The sequence below is a fragment of the Pleurodeles waltl genome, chromosome 1_1, assembly GCF_031143425.1.
Source record: "Pleurodeles waltl isolate 20211129_DDA chromosome 1_1, aPleWal1.hap1.20221129, whole genome shotgun sequence".
NCBI classification, from domain to species: domain Eukaryota; kingdom Metazoa; phylum Chordata; class Amphibia; order Caudata; family Salamandridae; genus Pleurodeles; species Pleurodeles waltl.
In genome coordinates, this window is record NC_090436.1 from 525,309,465 (window position 1) to 525,327,449 (window position 17,985).

A 17,985-nucleotide genomic window follows, 5' to 3' on the forward strand; every position below is an offset into this window, starting at 1 on the left:
CTGACCTTCCACGGTGCTGCTGATGCCCTACGCTGGCACCATCGTCATCCTAGACTTTGATACGGAGCTGGATGGGCGTTATCTGACGATTGCTCCGGCACCTGACCGGTGGCAGACTCCTCATATTGGAGCCAGTGCCTTATTTATATGACAGGGGTGGATTGGGTGATCATTGGGAGGGGGTCTGCGTACCCTTATGGGATACCAGCTGTTAGACGATCCAGAGGGGCAACTGGTATGATGATCTGGTGGATGCCAGTGGACTGAACACCTCACCAGACACTGGTCTGCTCTCTCCCCCTACCATGGCTACAGAGGAGGATGCCTCTTCTCGCAATGGCAGTGCAAAGGGTGGGTGCGGTCCTAGACGTTAGGCTACCTCAGTGACAGTCGACAGACGTCTTGACAGAAGTGCTTCAGCCGAGAGTTGCCCCCATCGAACCGCAATGAAGCCCTATTTGATGTCCTGCTAAGGGCCTGGTCCAAGCCCTGCACAGGAGTACCTGTGCATAGGACAGTTGCCCACCGCCATTGCCACGTCCCAGGGACCCCAGCCCAACACTGCATCCCGGAGAGCTTGGTGGTCCAGGTCTTCACCTACAAAGTTAATTTCAACACATTCCCTACCACTCCACTATATAAGAAATCCAAAAGGCTGAATACCTTTGGGAAGTGGATGTTCTCTTCTGCCAGCCTGGCACTGCGGTCCATGAATAATGCATGCCTTTTGGGCCAATACGCCCATACTATCTGGGACTCAGTTGCAGAAGTGCTGCCCTTGGTCTCAAAGTAGTCCCGAGCCATACTCTCTCAAATAGTTTCTGATGGGAGATGATGCATCTGAGTTCACAATACAATGTTGGCTGGACCCTACTGATTTAGTGGGAAGAGTGATTTCATTGTTAATGTCCCTTAGACACAAAGCCTGACTGATGTCCACTGTCTTCTCAGGGATTGTCCAAGCTTTGATCATAGATATGTTGTTTGATTTGTCTCATCTGTTTGGAGAGAAGGTGCTAGAGCACTTAGGGACAGCAGAGCTACAGCCAGGCCCTTCGGCCTTTCTATGGCTCCTCACCAACCCCAGCCCGACTTCCAACCCCATCGTGGAGACGGAAGGGGCTTCCTACCATGTCATTACATGCCCAGCCACTCTGGCCAGCAATGCACACAATCTTTTTGTGGCTGACGAAGCGGTTCCCATAGAGCACGTGTGACAAGCTGCAAGAGTTCGAGCCAGTCTAAGTCCCAGCAGCCACAGCATCCAAACCCCTATAGTATGCCCTCTGACCACCATGAGACTCCATTGGGAGGCAGGATATGCCATCACCTTCAGTACTGGAGGTCAGTTACATGAGACCATTGGGTTTTGCAGCTCATCCAAAGGGAATACTCCCTCCCGTTAATGACCCTCCACGGATACCACCCACTTATGACAAGATGTTGGAGGATCATCTCTCCTTGCTCCATCAGAAAGTGTTAGCTCTCTTAGCCAAAGGAACTATAGAGAAGGTGCCAGCATCAGAAGTAGGTTGTGGTTGCTATTCCTGCCACTTTCTGATGACCAAGAAGGACAGAGTCCTTTGTCCTATTCTCAGTCTCTTCCTGAAGAAGGAGAAATGCTCATGCTCACGCAAGTCCTCTCCTCCCTGGACCGAGGAGTCAGGATGGTATCTGTGGACTTAGAGAACTCTTATTTTCACATCCTTGTCGTGCCTGCCTAGAGGCGTTACTTGTGATTCACAGTTGGCCAAGAGCACTTTCAATTTGCCGTGCTCCCCTTCGGCCTTACTTGTGCTCTTCCGGTGTTAACAAAGGTCATGGCAGTGGTTGCAGCTCATCTGCGGAGGTCAAGAATTTCAGTCTTTCTCTACCTTGAAGATTAGCTGGTGAAGGTAGGCTCGCCCCAGTGAGTCATTTTCCACCTTCAGACTATGGCAAACCTGCACTTTCTGGGATTTACTATCAACATGCTGAACTCACACCTGACTCCTTCTCATATGCTCCCTTTTATCAGAGCTGTTGTGGACACTGTGCAATTTTGGACCTATCCTCCTGAGCAGCGAGTCCAGGATATTCAGGCTATGATGCCACTGTTTCTGAATTTATCCTGGATTTTGGTGAGATTGACTCTGAGGCTGTTGGGCCTCATGGCCTCCGACATCCTTCTTGTGACATATGCTTCTTGGCATATGAGGGCTCTGCAGTGGGACTTGAATGTCCAGTGGGCACTGCATCAGGGAAATATCTCCAACTTGGTTCAGTTCTCAGAAGGAATTGCAAAAGATCTGCTATGGGAACTAATGAACCACGGATCAGTGGCAGACCCCACTCTCTTCTTCACCAAGTACTGATTCTGGTGACAGATGCATCACTTCTCGGCTGGTGCAGCCATCCGGAAGTGGTGGCGATTAGAAGCCTCTGATCTCCAGTGGAATCCAGACTCCACATTAACCTGTTGGAGCTCCAAACGATCAACCTGGCATTGATTGCCTTCCTTCCTTCAGTCAAGGGAAAGGGTGGTACAGGTGTTCAGGGGCAACACCACTGCCATATAGTATTTCAGCAAACTAGGCAATGTGGGGTCGTCGGCCCTCTGTTAAGAGGCACTCTGGACATTGCTGAAATGTCAGGGCATTTTCTTGGTGGTTCAGCACTTGGCTGGCTCTCTGAACGCTAGGGCGGACAAACTCAGCCATCAATGCTTAGCCGATCACACATGGCGTCTCCATCTGGAGGTGGTGCAAGGTTTCTTCCAAGAATGGGGATAGCCTTGGTTAGATCTGTTCGCCCTTGTCGAAAGCGTGCAATGTCAGCAGTTTAGCGCCCTGCAGTTTCCAAGGCTGCTCTCGCTAGTAGGGGCTTTTTGTCGTGAGTAGAGCTCAGGCCTCCTTTACGCCTTTCTGCCAATACCACTCCTGCTCAGAGTTCTGAAGAAGATCAGGATCCACCAGGGCCAAGTAATTCTTGTGGCTCCTGATTGGATACAGAAAGTCTGTAACACGAGCTGTTGAGCATGAGCAAAGGTCCTCCGATCAAGCTGCCTCTTTGGGAGGATCTTCTGTTGCAGCAACAGGGTAGGATCCTGCACCCAAACCTGAAAACGCTTCACTTTCATGTGTGGAGATTGAGCGGCAGCAGTTGACAACTTTCAGCCTTCTGCCCAAAATCTACAATGTTATCTCAGCAGCCAGGCATTCCTCCACCAACACTATATTTGTCTGCTGTTGGAGTAAGTTTGTGGCATAGTGTACAGATACATAAGTTGACCCCTTATCTGCACTTCTTTCCCAGGTTATTTTGTTTATTCTTACCCTAGTCCAGTAGGGCTCTGCTTTGGGCACATTGAAGCATTATTTGTCTCCCATATCAGCATTTCTGAAGTTGCCAGATCAGCAATCTCTTTTCAAATCCCCTATTGTAAATAGGTTTCTCAAAGGTCTTCAACATATGTTTCTGTCAGCTCCCTTCTTTGTGCCAAAGTGGGAACTCAACTTAGTTCTCACATTGTTGATGTCTGCTCCTTTTGAGCTGCTACACAACTGCCTTCTAAGGCTCGTTCCCATACAAATAGCCTTCTTAGTGGCGATAACATCTGTCCGGAGGGTCAGTGAGCTACAGGCACTGTCATCACAGCCTCCGTATATTACCATCTGCCCAGATAAACTGGTCCTTCGCACTAGAGCAGCCTTCCTACCGAAGGTGGTAACTCCATTTGATGTAGGTCAGTTCATCACCTTACCACTCTCCACCTCACCAAAGAAGAGGAGAGACTCCATCGGTTGGACCTAAAAAGAGTGTTGTTGTTCTACCTTGACTGCACAAAAGGGTTCCGGGTGGATGATCAACTTTTTGTGGGGTACACCGGAGCCAAAGAGGGAGCAGTGGTGCACAAACGGACCATCTCATGATGGATAGTACTCTGCCTCAAAATCTGCTACACATATGCCAAAAACCAACTTCCTGAAGGCTTGCGTGCTCATTCCACCAGAGCTAAGGCTGCGCCCACGGAGTTAGTTTGAGGAGTACCTGTCCTTGAAATCTGTCAGGCAACAGCATTGGCTTCCTTGCACGTTTTTGCAAAGCACTACGGCCTGGACCGTCAGGTCAAGTGAGAACAGCAATTAGCCTATTCGATCCTACAGGATTATCTGATAGAGACTTATAGTTGCAGATTACTTGTCTTAGAATTTCCCCCAGGCGTCAGTCTGGATCCAGAGATTTTCCTCAAGCAGTACACCTGCGCGCCGTTAGGTGACATCTGTCGACTCTGGGTCCGTCATTGGCGTCGTATTTACCAGATATGACATCACAGGTCATATATTGGTGCCACCCTGGCGAGCTGACATCAGTTCTTTTCTTTCCACGCCAGCCAATGTGCAGATCCGAAAAAGAGCTACCCAACATTCACTTTTTGACTGGCCTTTTTTTACTTTTGTCAAAGATTGTTTGACATTCTGGTGCATCGATATGTCTGGCTTCAAGCCTGATGAGCCCTGTCATCGGATGATGTCCGTGACGGATCTGCACCTCGTGTGTCTTTGTTGTTTGGAGCACGACCACAACCCAAAATTGTGCTCCGAGTGCCGGGCCATGAATCCAAAGGCTTTGAGGGAGCGGTCCCTAGAGCTTCTTGCAGCCCGGCACTCGGCTCCACATTGCTCTCGGTCCCGATACAGCTCATGGAGCCCACACTCTTCATCTTCCCATTCAAAATCTTCGGGACGCTCAGGTAAGCATAAGAAGAAGTCAAAGAAGAGCAAATGTTCTTCGTCTTCACCCTGTCGGTTGGATGACGCGACACGGGAAAAGGAGCGTCATCACTATAGGCCTATGGCATCGGAGTGTACTTCTGGGCCACCTCTGAACCTCCCGAGTTTCCAGGAGCTGGAGCCACCCCTGGCTAACTTTGTAACTCATTTTTGGGCAGTCCGACCCTGCTGGAGCACCTTTGGGCCCCGTGAGGTCTGAAGGGGCCCTCTTGGGTTCTGCGCCGGCAGCTAAGGCCTTGGCTCCGGAGGGTACCAAGTTATCCGTTTCCACACCAGCGTCAGTTGTGCCACTGCGACCTTCCCCAGTGGCATTGCAGACCTCGATGCTCCCGATGACACTCAGGCCCGCGGTCAGCATCAATCCCATACTTATTGCCAACACTGGGCCAGACTGGCGTTGCTCTACACCGATTACAACTTCGAAGGGGACCTTGCTCCCTAGGTCAGATACTGACGCTTATTCTTATCGGTACGGGTATGGTGAAAGTATGGAGGGATCACTGGACCCTTTAGAATACCAGCTTGATGACCCCATGGACTGGGATTAGGACCTAGGTGAAGCTAGTGGTCTAGACACTTCCCTGACGCTGGTATGCTTTCTCCCCCTACCTTGGCCACAGAGGAGGGAGCGTTGTATGCAGTGGTGGTGAGGAGAGCGGCTGAGATCCTGGGCCTCAAACTGCCTTTACTGGCTGTCAGGACCAACCTTCTGACTGAGGTGCTTCATCTTGGGGCTTCTTCTTCAGAACCTCTCTCCCCCTTCAATGAGGCCCTCACTGATGTCCTGCTGGGATCTTGGTCCAAACCCAGCACTGGGGCTCCTCTTAATAGGACAATCGCCCGCCACCATAGGCCTGTGCCTAATGACCCAGTATTACTGACCCAACATCCCACCCTTAAAAACTTGGTTATCCAGGCCTCTAAATCCCCAGACTTGTTCCCTTTTTAATCTAAAAGACTGGATCAACATTTCTTCTTCTTCCAGTCTGGCATTGCGGTCCATGAACACTGCATGCCTTTTGGGACATTACTCCCATACTTTATGATGTGAGGCCGCACAGGTGCTGCCATAGGTCCAGGAGGAGGCCCGGGCCATTCTCTCTCAAGCCGTTGCTGATGGGAGAGACGCAGCTAAGTTCACAATACACAATGTGGAATGGATACGGCCAACTCACTGGGTAGATCACTGACGGTGGCCTTAGGGCACCACACTTGGTTGAGGACGTCTGGCTTCTCAGGAAATGTCTAAGCTGCACTTATGGACTTGCCCTTTGATGGAACCTGTCTCTTCAGAGACAAAGCAGAATTGGTGCTCAAGCGCTTTAAAAAGTCCCGGGCTACAGCTCGTTCCTTGGACCTCGCCGCTGCCCCTGGCCACCCCACAGTCTGCTTTTCACCCCTTTCATGGCTACAGAAGGGGCGACCCACCACTTCCCCTTCCCTCCAGCCAGTGTGCCGCAAATGCTGCCCAGCCTCTGCGTGGCCGGGGACGTGGGATCCAACGTCCTCATGGATCAGGGGACCAGTGATCCACCCAGTCCACCACCCCTCCTGCTGCAGCCTCCAAACCTTCCTAGTCTGACGCTTACCCATTAGGGACCAGTTGGAGACAGGATTCGGCATCACCTGCCCCACTGGGAATCCATCACTTCAGACAGGTGGGTTTTGCAAATACTCCGATGGGCTACTCCCTCCCCTTCGAGACTACCCCTCCTGACATGTCACCATCCTACGATCGGATGACAGAAGATCACTTGTCACTTCTCCGCAAGGAGGTTACGGCTCTTTTGGCCAAGGGAGCCATTAGAGAGGGTCCCTGTGCCAGAAGTAGGCAGTGGCTGTTATTCCTGCTACTTTCTGGTGCCCAAAAAGAGGACAAGGGCCTCTGCCCTCTTGTAGACCTTGGATCCCTCAATCTCTTGGCTGAGGTCCTATCTACACTGGATCCCCGGGAGACTGAATGGTAGCATTGGACTTGCAGGACGCATATTTCGATATTCCCGTCCTGCCTGCCCACAGGCGTTACTTGCGGGTTACAGTAGGCCACGAGCATTTTCAGTTTACCGTGCTTGCCTTTGGCCTTACCATCGCCCCTCAGGTGTTAACCAAAGTGATGGCAGTGGTCGCAGCTCATCTGCACAGGTTGGGGGTTTCAGTCTTCCCCTACCTTGACGACTAGCTGTTAAAGGCGGGCTCGCCCCAGTCTGACGTCTCCCACCTCCAGACTATGGAAGACCTCCTGCATTCTCTGGCGTTCACTATAAACATGTTGAAGTCACACCTGACTACCTCTCAGACATTCCCTTTCATCGGAGCTGTCCTGGACACAGTGCAGTTTTGGGCCCATCCTTCCGAGCGGCGAGTCCAGGATATTCAGGCTATGATACTGATGTTTCAGCTTCTATCCTGGATTTCGGTGAGAATGACTCTGAGGCTGCTGGGCCTCAGGTCCTCCTGCATCCTGCTGATGGCACATGCCAGATGGCATAAGCGGGCTCTGCAGTGGGACCTGAAGTTCCAGTGGGCGCAGCATCAGAGGAATCTCTCCGACATGGTCCAGATCTCGGAGGGAACAGCACAAGATCTGCAGTGGTGGCTTTTGAACCGCAACTGGGTCAGAGGCAGATCCCTCTCTCTTCCCCAACCAGATCTGACAGTAGTGACAGATGTGTCACACCTGGGATTGGGCGGCAACAAGGAAGAGGTGGAGATTAGAGGCCCCTGGCCTCCAGGAGAGTCTGGGCTCCATATCAGTCTTTTGGAGCTCGGAGCAATCAGGCTAGCAATGAAAGCATTCCTTCCCTCTCTCAAATGGAAAGCGGTACAGGTGTTCACGTACAACACCACCACCATGTGGTACTGCAAGAAGCAGGCAGGGATAGGGTTGTTGACCCTTTATCAGGTGGCTCTGCACCCTTGGACATGGCTGGAACATCATGGCATTACCCCGGCAGTTGAACATCTGGTGGGCTATCTGAACGCCAAAGCAGATTAACTCGGCCATCATTGTCTGGTGGTTCACAAATGGCATCTGGAGGTGGCGCAAAGTCTCTTTCAGCAGTGGGGAGAGCCTTGGTTAGATCTGTTTGCTTCCGCAGAGAATGCGCAATGTCAGCTGTTTTGCACGTTGGAGTTTCTAAGGCGGCACTTGCTCAGCAATGCTTTTCGTCTTGAGTTGAACTTGGGCCTCCTTTCCTCCAATACCACTTCTGCCCAGAGTTCTCAAGAAGATCACGAACAACCAGGCCCAAGTAATTCTTGTGGCTGTGGACTGGGCAGGAAGAGTCTGGTTTCCCGAGCTCTTGAGCATGGCCATCGGTCAGGCTGCCCTTTCTGGAGGATCTTCTGTTGCAGTATCCGAGGACAGTTCTTTACCTTAACCTGTCCAGTCACCGATTTCTTGTGTGGAGATTGAGCGGTGGCAGTTGACTGCCCGATGACTGCACCGTTATCTTGGCAGCCAGGGGTCTCTCCACCAAAATGGTATATGCCAGCCATTGGAACAAATTTGTGGCATGGTGTACAGACAAGTCTTGTGACCCCCTCTCTGCCCCTCTTTCTAAGGTCCTTTTGTTCTTTCTAGCCCAGCATGGCTTTGCTATGGGTACCCTCAATGGTTACTTGTCTGCCATCTTAGCTTTCATGAGATTATTTCACTTACCTTCTTTTTTACATCTCCTATTGTTGGTAGATTCCTAAAAGGTCTTACCCATATGTTTCCTCTTCCTCCGTTCACAATGCCACAATGGAATTTGAACTTGGTTCTTACTTTCCTGATGTGTGCTCCTTTCGAGCCACTTTGCAACTATTCACCTAGTCGTCTTACTTTAAAGACAGCCCTCATGGCAGCCATCACTTCTGCCCGCAGAGTGATTGAGCTGCAGGCCCTTTCCTTGAAGCCACCTTTCATTTTCATCCATCCTGACCAGGAGGTGCTTTGTACCAAGGCTTCCTTTTTTCCTAAAGTGGTCCTTCCCTTCCATGTAGGCCAATCCATCACCTTGCCTACTTTTTATGCACCCCACATCCTTCTAAGGAAAAGGAGAGATTCCACTGCCAGGACCAAAAAGAGCTTTGGCATTCTATCTTGATCGTACCATAGAGGTCCAGGTGGATGATCAGTTCTTTGTGGGTTATGTGAGTGCGATGAAAAGGTCGGGCAGCGCAGAAAAGAACCATCTCAAGTGGGCTGATCGCTGTATTAAAATGTGCTGCCCCTGGAAGGTTTGTATGCTCACTCAACCAGAGCAACAGCTGCAACCACTGCGTTAGCATGCGGAGTTCCATTCCTGGACATCTTTCAGGCAGCAGGGTGGGCGTCTTCGCACACGTTCACCAAACACTAAAGCCTGGACAGTCAGGTCTGAAGGAATGGGCACTTTGCCCATTCAGTCCTGCAGGACTTGCTAGTATGATCATGTTTTGCAGACCCACCTCCATGGACTGTATTGCTGGAGTATCTATTCTAAGGTTAGGAATCTGCAACTAAAATGTTCTATCAGATGAAAAAGTTACTTACCTTTGGTAACAAACGATCTTGTAGAAACATATTCTAGTTGCAGATTCCATACCGACCCACCCATCCTCCCCGTTCTGTGAACTGATTTCTAGGGACATGGACTTCTCTTTTAGGGCCTTAGTTCTGGTGCACCAGGGTCAGTGTTCTTAATGGCTCTGCGCTTCTGCCGTGGAAAGTTGTGAAAAGAAACTGATGTCAGTGTGCCGGGGTGGTGCCCATATACACGAACCGCAACGTCATATCTGGTGAACACGATGACGGATGCAGGATCGACCAACGCCACCTAATGACACGCAGGGGTACTGCTTGAGGAAAAATCTCCGGATTAGACTGACACCTGGAGGAAATTCTAAGGTATGGAATCTGCAACTAGAATATATCTCTACCTTATAATTAGTTGCCAAAGGCCAGTAACTTGTTCTTCTAGTCTAAATCTGTGTTGCAGCCCCACCTCTGAGGAGGTATTGCTTGGTATCTATTCTAAGGTAAGGAATCTGTGGCTTGAAGTCTCTTCAGATAACACCTTATCTGGTAGACACTCTATCCCATTATTGGATACAAAATTAGGCTATAATGCCTTCAGAATTGCCGTTTCTCATGGTAGCACATGGCAAGCTGAAATGCCTGTTGTCAGGGTTTCTTCTGAAAATGAATACGTGGTCCAGCTCTTGACATATTTTGAGGTGATAATGTTTAAGAAACTTCACTGACTTCACTGTTGGTAATGTGTTGGAACATCATGGTTTGCATTGTTTTTCCCATACAGTTTTCAGGGACTCAGTTCCAAATTAAAGGACGTATATTCTCAAATTCTGTTACCAGTCATGCATCCATCACAACCTCTATCTTGCTGGCCCATATCACAATAACGGGAACCTTTTTGGAACTTCTAAGATCAACACAAAAGGGTTATGACCCAGCGTGATGTAAGCATATTGTACTCCAAACATATTTTTATTGCTACTTTAACGATGTACACAAATTAAAATATAAAATCCAGTTCCAGGACACAATGAATAATCCAGAAATTGCATTTGTGTAACAAGTGTGGTGAGTGCCTGTGGTATGGGTAGCAGTTAATTTGTGTAGGAGTTAGAACCGCATTCCACGTTCATTGCAAACTCATTGCTGTCACATTTGTAGGCGATAGCTTTAGATAGATAAGTAAATCATACTCATAAGAACATCGTCTCTGGCTGCTGCTTTAGTACTCATCATTCCACTATCCACTGCAGCAGCTTTCAAAGTATCCACGTCACTAGACTACACCTCCGATATTCTTTTGGATTTAAGGGAATGTCATGGAGACTAGACTCGGTAACAGGTGAGAAATGTATGTAAAGTTTTGGGCATAGTTCCCGAGGGAGCTCAGACACTGTATGACAGATTTAAAATAATCTTCTCCCATTCTTTTTCTCCAAATGTAGGTGTATAATTTAACCAGTTCTTGAATTTACAAGAACAAATTGCATGTGCTTATCATACTTCTTATTTTTCTGTCATTATTATACCCCCGATTGGATAAGTCTTCTTTTTTGGTCACATCATTGTGGAATTCATCCCCAACTCATATTAGCCTTTGTCCCATCCGCATTTCCTTTTTTAGTAAATTTTTCGGTAATTATACCACTGTATATGTCAAGTCCAGCACTTTGAGTATTCTGTGCAATATTTATTTCATTTTAAAGTGTTTATGTTCAGAGACATGTAAGTCGCTAGAGGCCAGTCTATTATTAGCTGCCCGTATTTTTAATAGGTCGGCTACATATGCAAAAAAGAGGCAACATGTCTATCAAGTATGCATCCAAATGGATTTGATAAGTGTGTAAAAATACATCCACTGCGGTGAATTACAGAAGGAATTGTTAAGTCTCAGCCCTTAATAAGCTGTATTAGTCAGAGTCTTCGTTGTGCCACTGAATTCTCTGCCCTGTCATTGATCAGGTACTGCATGTTTCTCTGTATGAAGTATTCCTATCGTAGAACCATATGTCAAAGAACATTAGCTATGGTACATTATAACTATTTGCATTTTATGGAAAATAAATATATGTATTTTTTATGCACTTGCTCCAAGAATTTCAAGCACTTTAAAAATAAGATGGTGATGCCATTACCCAACGCAATCATGTTCAGTGTTTCGGCCACTAAAAGAATAATAAGTTAATTTGAGTGTGTTGTGAGATACGGTTGCTCATGAGCGACTCACTGAGCTAGCTTTCTGGCTTCTAATGGACAAAGGTCTAACAGATTTGTTGTGAGTTCAGAAAAGATAGTCTCCAGACAAGCATCTAGGGCCGTAATACAGAAAGTGCCCAAGGTACAACAGGGGTTTCCACCGATTTGTTGAGTCCCTGTGCGCTCTTCAGTGTTATAGAAGGGGCCACAAATTCTTGTGGATCATGTCGGCAGTCGCGGCTTGCTGCCCTCTAAAGGGGCGGGTGCGGTGCGGGGGCATTTAATGAAAAAATAAATAAATACAAACTTACCTCCTCTGTTGCCGCTGCGCTGCTCCTTTTTCCCTCGTCGCTGCAGGCATAGACTCTCAGCCTGCCCTGCGGTCAATCCTGACGCTGCTCAAAGCAGCATTAGGATTGGCTGGTAGCGCCCAGCCAGGGCGTTCCCAGGCAGGCTGGGAGCCTGTGCAGGGCTGGAGGGAGAGTACTGTGCATGTGTGTTTGGCTGGCCCGAGACAGCCGGCCAAACATACATGCGCACTGAGGGGAGTGCTCTGTGCCCTACCCTCAGTGCTCATCACCCCAAAGCCCTGCCCCTTTACAAGGAAACGATAATAAACACCGTTTATTATAGTTTTCTTGTAAAGGTTTTGCAGCTGCTGCTGCTGGCGGGGGGGATGCTCCTCCACCCTAACGGAGGAGCCGCCCCTGCATGTCGGTGTACATTTTGTACCGGCACGAGTTTAATGCAGTATTTCCACATTCGCATTGGGCCATGACGCCATGCAAATGATTGATTGGCCTTTGTGCCCTCACTCTATTACATATGTGGGTGTAGAGAAAAAAGAAGCTGTAGGGAGGCACACTGACTGTGCCACATAGAGGCGGTGGGAGATGCCATTCCCTGCTCTTCAGATTCAGGCTTGTCCTCCTCCAGTGAAAGATGATACTGCAGTTCCAGACCAAGGTCCTATCTTTAAGTAATATGCTCTCCTTACTGCAGGCGCAAGATGTTGGGGTTTGCACCTGTGCTGAGGATGGGGCATTTTTTGTGTAATGGGGTGCACTGCCCCTTCCGGTGCAAGATGCACCTAGTTAAGAGTCCGCTGGGGCACAGACTAGTACAGTACTCACGAAATGTAATTTAGCCCCTAATTGCTTTGATGAAGAAAGGGCTGTGTAAAAGAAACTAGCATTAGTTATTGTTTGTGGTCATCACTTTATGGTTTTGTTGAGTACATTGCACTGGCAAGAAAAGCGGAAGATGGTTCTGATGTGAACAAGTCTTAAACTTGCTAGGTGACCTAATGTGTTCAGTTGATGTTCTTGGGCTAACCAAACGTGAGTACATCTGTTGCATGAGTGTAGCATTCCAGTGTTAAGCCCTTACCTGCTACATCTAATATTTTACTCTCCAAAAAAGACAGTGTCATGGGCTTGTAGAAATATAGCAATACCCTTACCCCATGAAGTTTGTTTGTCCTGAAGAATCATAGGTTAAAAACAAAAGTTTGCACTTGTGTTATTTAAACCTGAGTAGACAATTGATATAAATATGTGTAAATATTTATTTGGTATGTGTCAGTGCTTAATCAGTTAATTTGTCAACAAAATTTCGGAAGGTAGCCTTGGGTGCTTCACAGATAAAAAGCTGTTCAACTGCTAACATGCGAATGTTTTTAATATTTATGCTTTCAATTTTCCCCGCAGGACCAGTACTTCTTCGGCACAGAGACTTGGATGGAAAGCTGCCACTGGATTACATTGCATCTCAGCAGTTGAAAGAGGAACTTTTCAGCATTCTCCAGCTTCCACAGACTTTGGACGAATTTAGTGTGGCAATGAAAAAAGACTTGTGTGTCCAGAACATAGAATTTGCATCATTTCTGCTTTGTAGGGTATTTCTGAATTTCTGCTCGATTTATGGCTTGTCTTCAAAGATTGCTTCTGCTCACGTGCAGTCGCACCATCCATCGGTAAACACTGTTGAGACTTTAAAGAAGCCCACGTCATTTACGGACTGGCTGGTGGAGCACCATGCCTGGGATCTACAGACTTTATGCAAATTGCCAGAGATGCTCACAAAGCTATCACAGAGCCTATCGCAATGCGATGGCTTCCACACACGGATTTTGCTTGCAGTCCTAACAAACTTGATAACGCCTCCATCAGTGGCCAGCAACTCATAAAAGCTGTTCTAAAACAGTACTTTGGAATGTTACATGTGTAGACTTTTTTGGCCCTCAGTGTTATTTTAAAGATTTACACCTTCTGTGGAAAATCATTTGTGCCTATTTTCTAAACGTGGTTGTTTCAACAATTGACGTAATTTAGGGTGACGTTCTGGCAGACGTGTATTTGACTGTAATGTTATGTTATAATAATTGGTGCTTCACTTCAATATTAGTACGTACGCAGTCAGTGCTGGGGCTACATGCTGATCTGAGGGAGTAAAAACGCATTTAATCCTTAAAACTGGGCAAGGTGAGAGAAATTGGCTGGATGTGTGGATATGATGTTAAAATATTTCCTCTAATTAAGGAGGCTGGAAGCTAGGAAACCATTAGGTTCAGCTTGTACAAAAGTTCCTGAAAATATTGCGAAAAGGTGGTTCTTTGCTATTCATTACAATATATGTAGCAGTATTCCTCGATAGTCTACATATGCAGTGAAAACAGTCAAACCATAGACACAGTTTGTTTCGTATTTTAATTCGGTTTTACAGAATATGTTAAATAAAATAGAAATAGTGCAGAGTCATATCAAAAAGGTCCAATTCGAATGGAACTTGGAAAGGTTCCTAAGCACTGAAAAAAGGAATTATTATATCAGCTTCACATACATTTGTCCCAAACAGACGATATTCCTTGAATTATGAGTTTATTTGAAAGTCTTTAGATTCTGGTGCAAAGTTCCACACAACCACAAACGGGATAGTAAGAGTCAACAGATGACACACTTTTCGTTCTGCTTCCGAACTTTTTCAGTACTGTGAAAAAATAAAAATACATGTCCAAGGTTGTTTTCAGGAACTCTTCACCCTGGTCCCTAGGATGTGGAGTAGAACTCTTGAGATTCTGAGTAAAAGTGTACTTCTGCTTCACTACCTATGAGTTGCAGGCTGAACCCTAGATGACCCTTGCCCACTTCTGTGCATAACAGAGCACCACAAGTGCAACCTAATCAGATGCTGAAACTTCTCGCCGACGGCACATAAACTAGGCATGTTTGACCAATGGTGAACTCTCTCCCGTGGTAGCACTAATACCTAAAGAGGACGTCTGGAGGATTGGATTGTCTGTCAGCCCTATCCCTTTCATACTTCCAATTGATTGCAGGTTTTTCACCAGTTCTCTACTGCTTTCTGTCTTTGTAGAAGCCCATTAAAAACACTTGGACTAGTCTAAAAAGTCTCTAAAAAACTGGACAGGAGGGTTCAAAAGATATTAATAGAAATGTTATTCAAACACACATGACTCATGCCTGTGGGTGATTTGTGAAGCTGCCTGTGTGCCCTTATTACATTGGAGACTATAAGCCCAGCCCCAATAACACCTTTTGGGCTAGAATATACATGTGTGCATCATGAAGCATATTTGCATCCCATCCCCAAATCTATACCTTTCAGCTCACTCTCATTTGGGGAGTGTTGCCCTCTTTGAAATCATCCGTCCCTCTCTTAAGTAGCGATATGCCCCCCTCCCTTTAGGACCTCTTTAAGATCATTTCCCCGTGCAGCCCTGCATTTTACCCTTAAAATGGTACACCTCAGTTGACTTCATTGGGTTCGTCCTTGTTGTAAACATGCATTAATCTCACTCTGCAGCTGTTGTGCATTAAGAAATGTAATCAGTTAGCACAAGTTATTTATTTATGGGAGCTGCACAGTTTGCAGGTAGTAGAAAGCATGCTAAGGGGCAGTGCAGTACCACCCTCTTGGTAGTGGATTTTAACACAGTTAATGGTTCACTCATGTAAGACATCAACTGTGCATCACACTCCCAACAACACCATTTGAACCAGTAAATATTATAGCTCGTGAGGCTGGATCTAGCCTTGCTTTCAGTGTCTTGAACTGATCTAAATCCCAAAATGCCTTTTAGCAAAAAGAACACCTGCATTCATCAATCGTTGGTGGCCCCAGTCCTAACACTACTAAGTCCTCGGATCACTTGCATGTATCTCCGCTTTACTCATCCCTGTCTCCATATAAAATAAAGGCAGTAACGACCAGAAATGAAAAACAAATACCTTGGAAGTAACACCGATATAGGTGGGGCAACCAAAACTGGTCTATACAGCAAGCTCAGTATTGTGCATTTGAGTGATGGAGCACTGGGGTTTCCATCTATACCTACCAAAGATGTGCCCATAGCTGAATGGTACTATACATGCACTTATTGATCTTGGTGTCTCTAAGTCATGGTGTAATCAAGAGTTGAAGACAGCCGTTCAACTTTGGCACTAATTGTTTTTATAATACTTTTTGATGTTTGCACCTGAAGTAAAACGTGTACTACATAGCACAGTGTCCCCATTGCACTGATGCTAGAGGACTGATCATTTTTATGGCCTTTGAAAAAAAACTTTAGCCTTCAGCAGCTAGCACTAAATAATTGTATTTTAATGTGGACTAGGTGACGTATATTTGTACGAAGCTGTGAAGAAGAGGACGCCACATTTGTTTCCCATCATTTGTGGGATTTCATTTTGTCACCATGTTTATTTTAGATGTCTTCAGGCAAATATAACCAGCAGTTGTTGAATTGATCTTACATTTTATTTTATATGGAAGTTGAATAAATATTTTGGAAAGGCTCTTTCTGCTATGAATCTGATTTTTACATTGAAAGTATTGAGGGCCATATTTATACTTTTTGACGCACAACTGCGCCAACGCAGTTGTGCGTCAAAAATGTGAACGCCGGCTAACGCCATTCCAAAGCGCCATGCGGGCGCCTTATTTATGGAATGACGTTAGCCGGCGCAGCTGACTGGTGTGCGTAAAAAAAAAGGACCCACACCAGGCAGCGCCGGCGTAGGGGAAAATGGAGCTTGGGCGTCAAAAAATGGGGCAAGTCAGGGCTGAGGCAAAATATTGGCCTCAACCCGATTTGCGCCATTTTTTTGGACTCCCAACCCCCATTGAAATGACTCCTGTCTTAGCACAGACAGGAGTCATGCCCCCTTGCCCAATGGCCATGCCCAGGGAACTTATGTCCCCTGGGCATGGTCATTGGGCATAGTGGCATGTAGGGGGGCACAAATCAGGCCCCCCTATGCCACCAAAAAAAAAAATTACTTACCTTAAGTTCCCTGGGATGGGTCCCTCCATCCTTGGGCGTCCTCCTGGGGTGGGCAAGGGTGGCAGGGGGTGTCCCTGGGGGCATGGGAGGGCACCTCTGGGCTCCTTCCGAGCCCACAGGTCCCTTAACGCCTGCCCTGACCAGGCGTTAAAAAATGACGCAAAAGCAGCTGGACGTCATTTTTTTTGACCCGCCCACTCCCGTGCGCCATTTTTGCACAGGAGTTTAAATAAGGCGCACATGCCTTGGAGTCATGTTTTAGACGGGAACGCCTACCTTGCATATCATTAACGCAAGGTAGGTGTCCACGCAAAAAAATGACGCAAACTCCAAGATCTTTGGCGCTAGACGGGTCTAATGCCAAAGTATAAATATGGAGTTAGCTTTGCGTCGGATTTGCGTAAAACAAACCGACGCAATTCCGGCGCAAACAGAGTATAAATATGTCCCTGAGTGTTCACATCTTCATGATAAAAAACTGCAACGGAGCTTTCTAAATGCTAGCGGGCAACTTTGACAGGGTTCGCGAGGGAAAGCGCGCCCTGGGACTATTGCCTGAGCACAACAAAATCAAATACATCTCAGACATAATTGATCGACTTAGGTGCGGGAGAAATTGAGGCAAAAATGTCAAATTGTTGTGTGAAAGTACACTTATATTTTGCGACACGCACTTCAAGGTATCTTCTGTGAATGTTAACGTGAGAGCGTGCCTTGCATTTAAAAGCCACGAGATATAAAGACCAGGAGACCGGCTCGACGAGAAAATGTTTCCAGTAAGACATTTTCTGGTCTTAGCAGTCTCCTGCAAACATTTTCTGCTCAAACCGGTAGCCGTAAAAGGCGTAACCGGTGCAAAATTCATACTTGCAAAAGTCCTGATGTTTTTGTGAGTTTCGCATAACAAGTAATTACACACATTTCTCAATAATAAAAAATACCCCCGTTTTAATTTTTTAAATTCTTGATTTCGATGCAAAAGAAAAGAGTATTCGGGCAGCAAACATGAAAGATAGTTTTCCATTCGACGAAAAGTGAAAATAAATTTTTTAAAAAGGGATGAAAAAACCTTATTAATAAGAAAGAAAAAGGGGAGGCAGGGCCAACCAACATGGCCGAACGGACATGAGCTCCGTCTAAATCCCCCCAGGCCCGATGTATTGAGGAGGTGAAGGGGTGCAAAAGGACTCCCCCCCCCGACCTGGTGGCGT

General features: G+C 46.9%; 1 protein-coding gene across 2 annotated transcripts in view; it reads left to right on the forward strand.

Annotated features, from left to right (window-relative positions):
• SLF1 (SMC5-SMC6 complex localization factor 1) overlaps positions 1-16,286 on the forward strand; it is a 673,081-nt gene extending 656,795 nt beyond the window's left edge. For both annotated transcript variants that reach the window (XM_069225438.1, XM_069225447.1), the window contains exon 18: positions 13,179-16,286. In XM_069225438.1, coding sequence (XP_069081539.1) covers positions 13,179-13,657 — 479 coding nt within the window. In that variant the 3' untranslated portion in view covers positions 13,658-16,286. The remainder of the gene's footprint in view (positions 1-13,178) is intronic.
• The last annotated feature ends 1,699 nt before the right edge of the window (positions 16,287-17,985 follow it).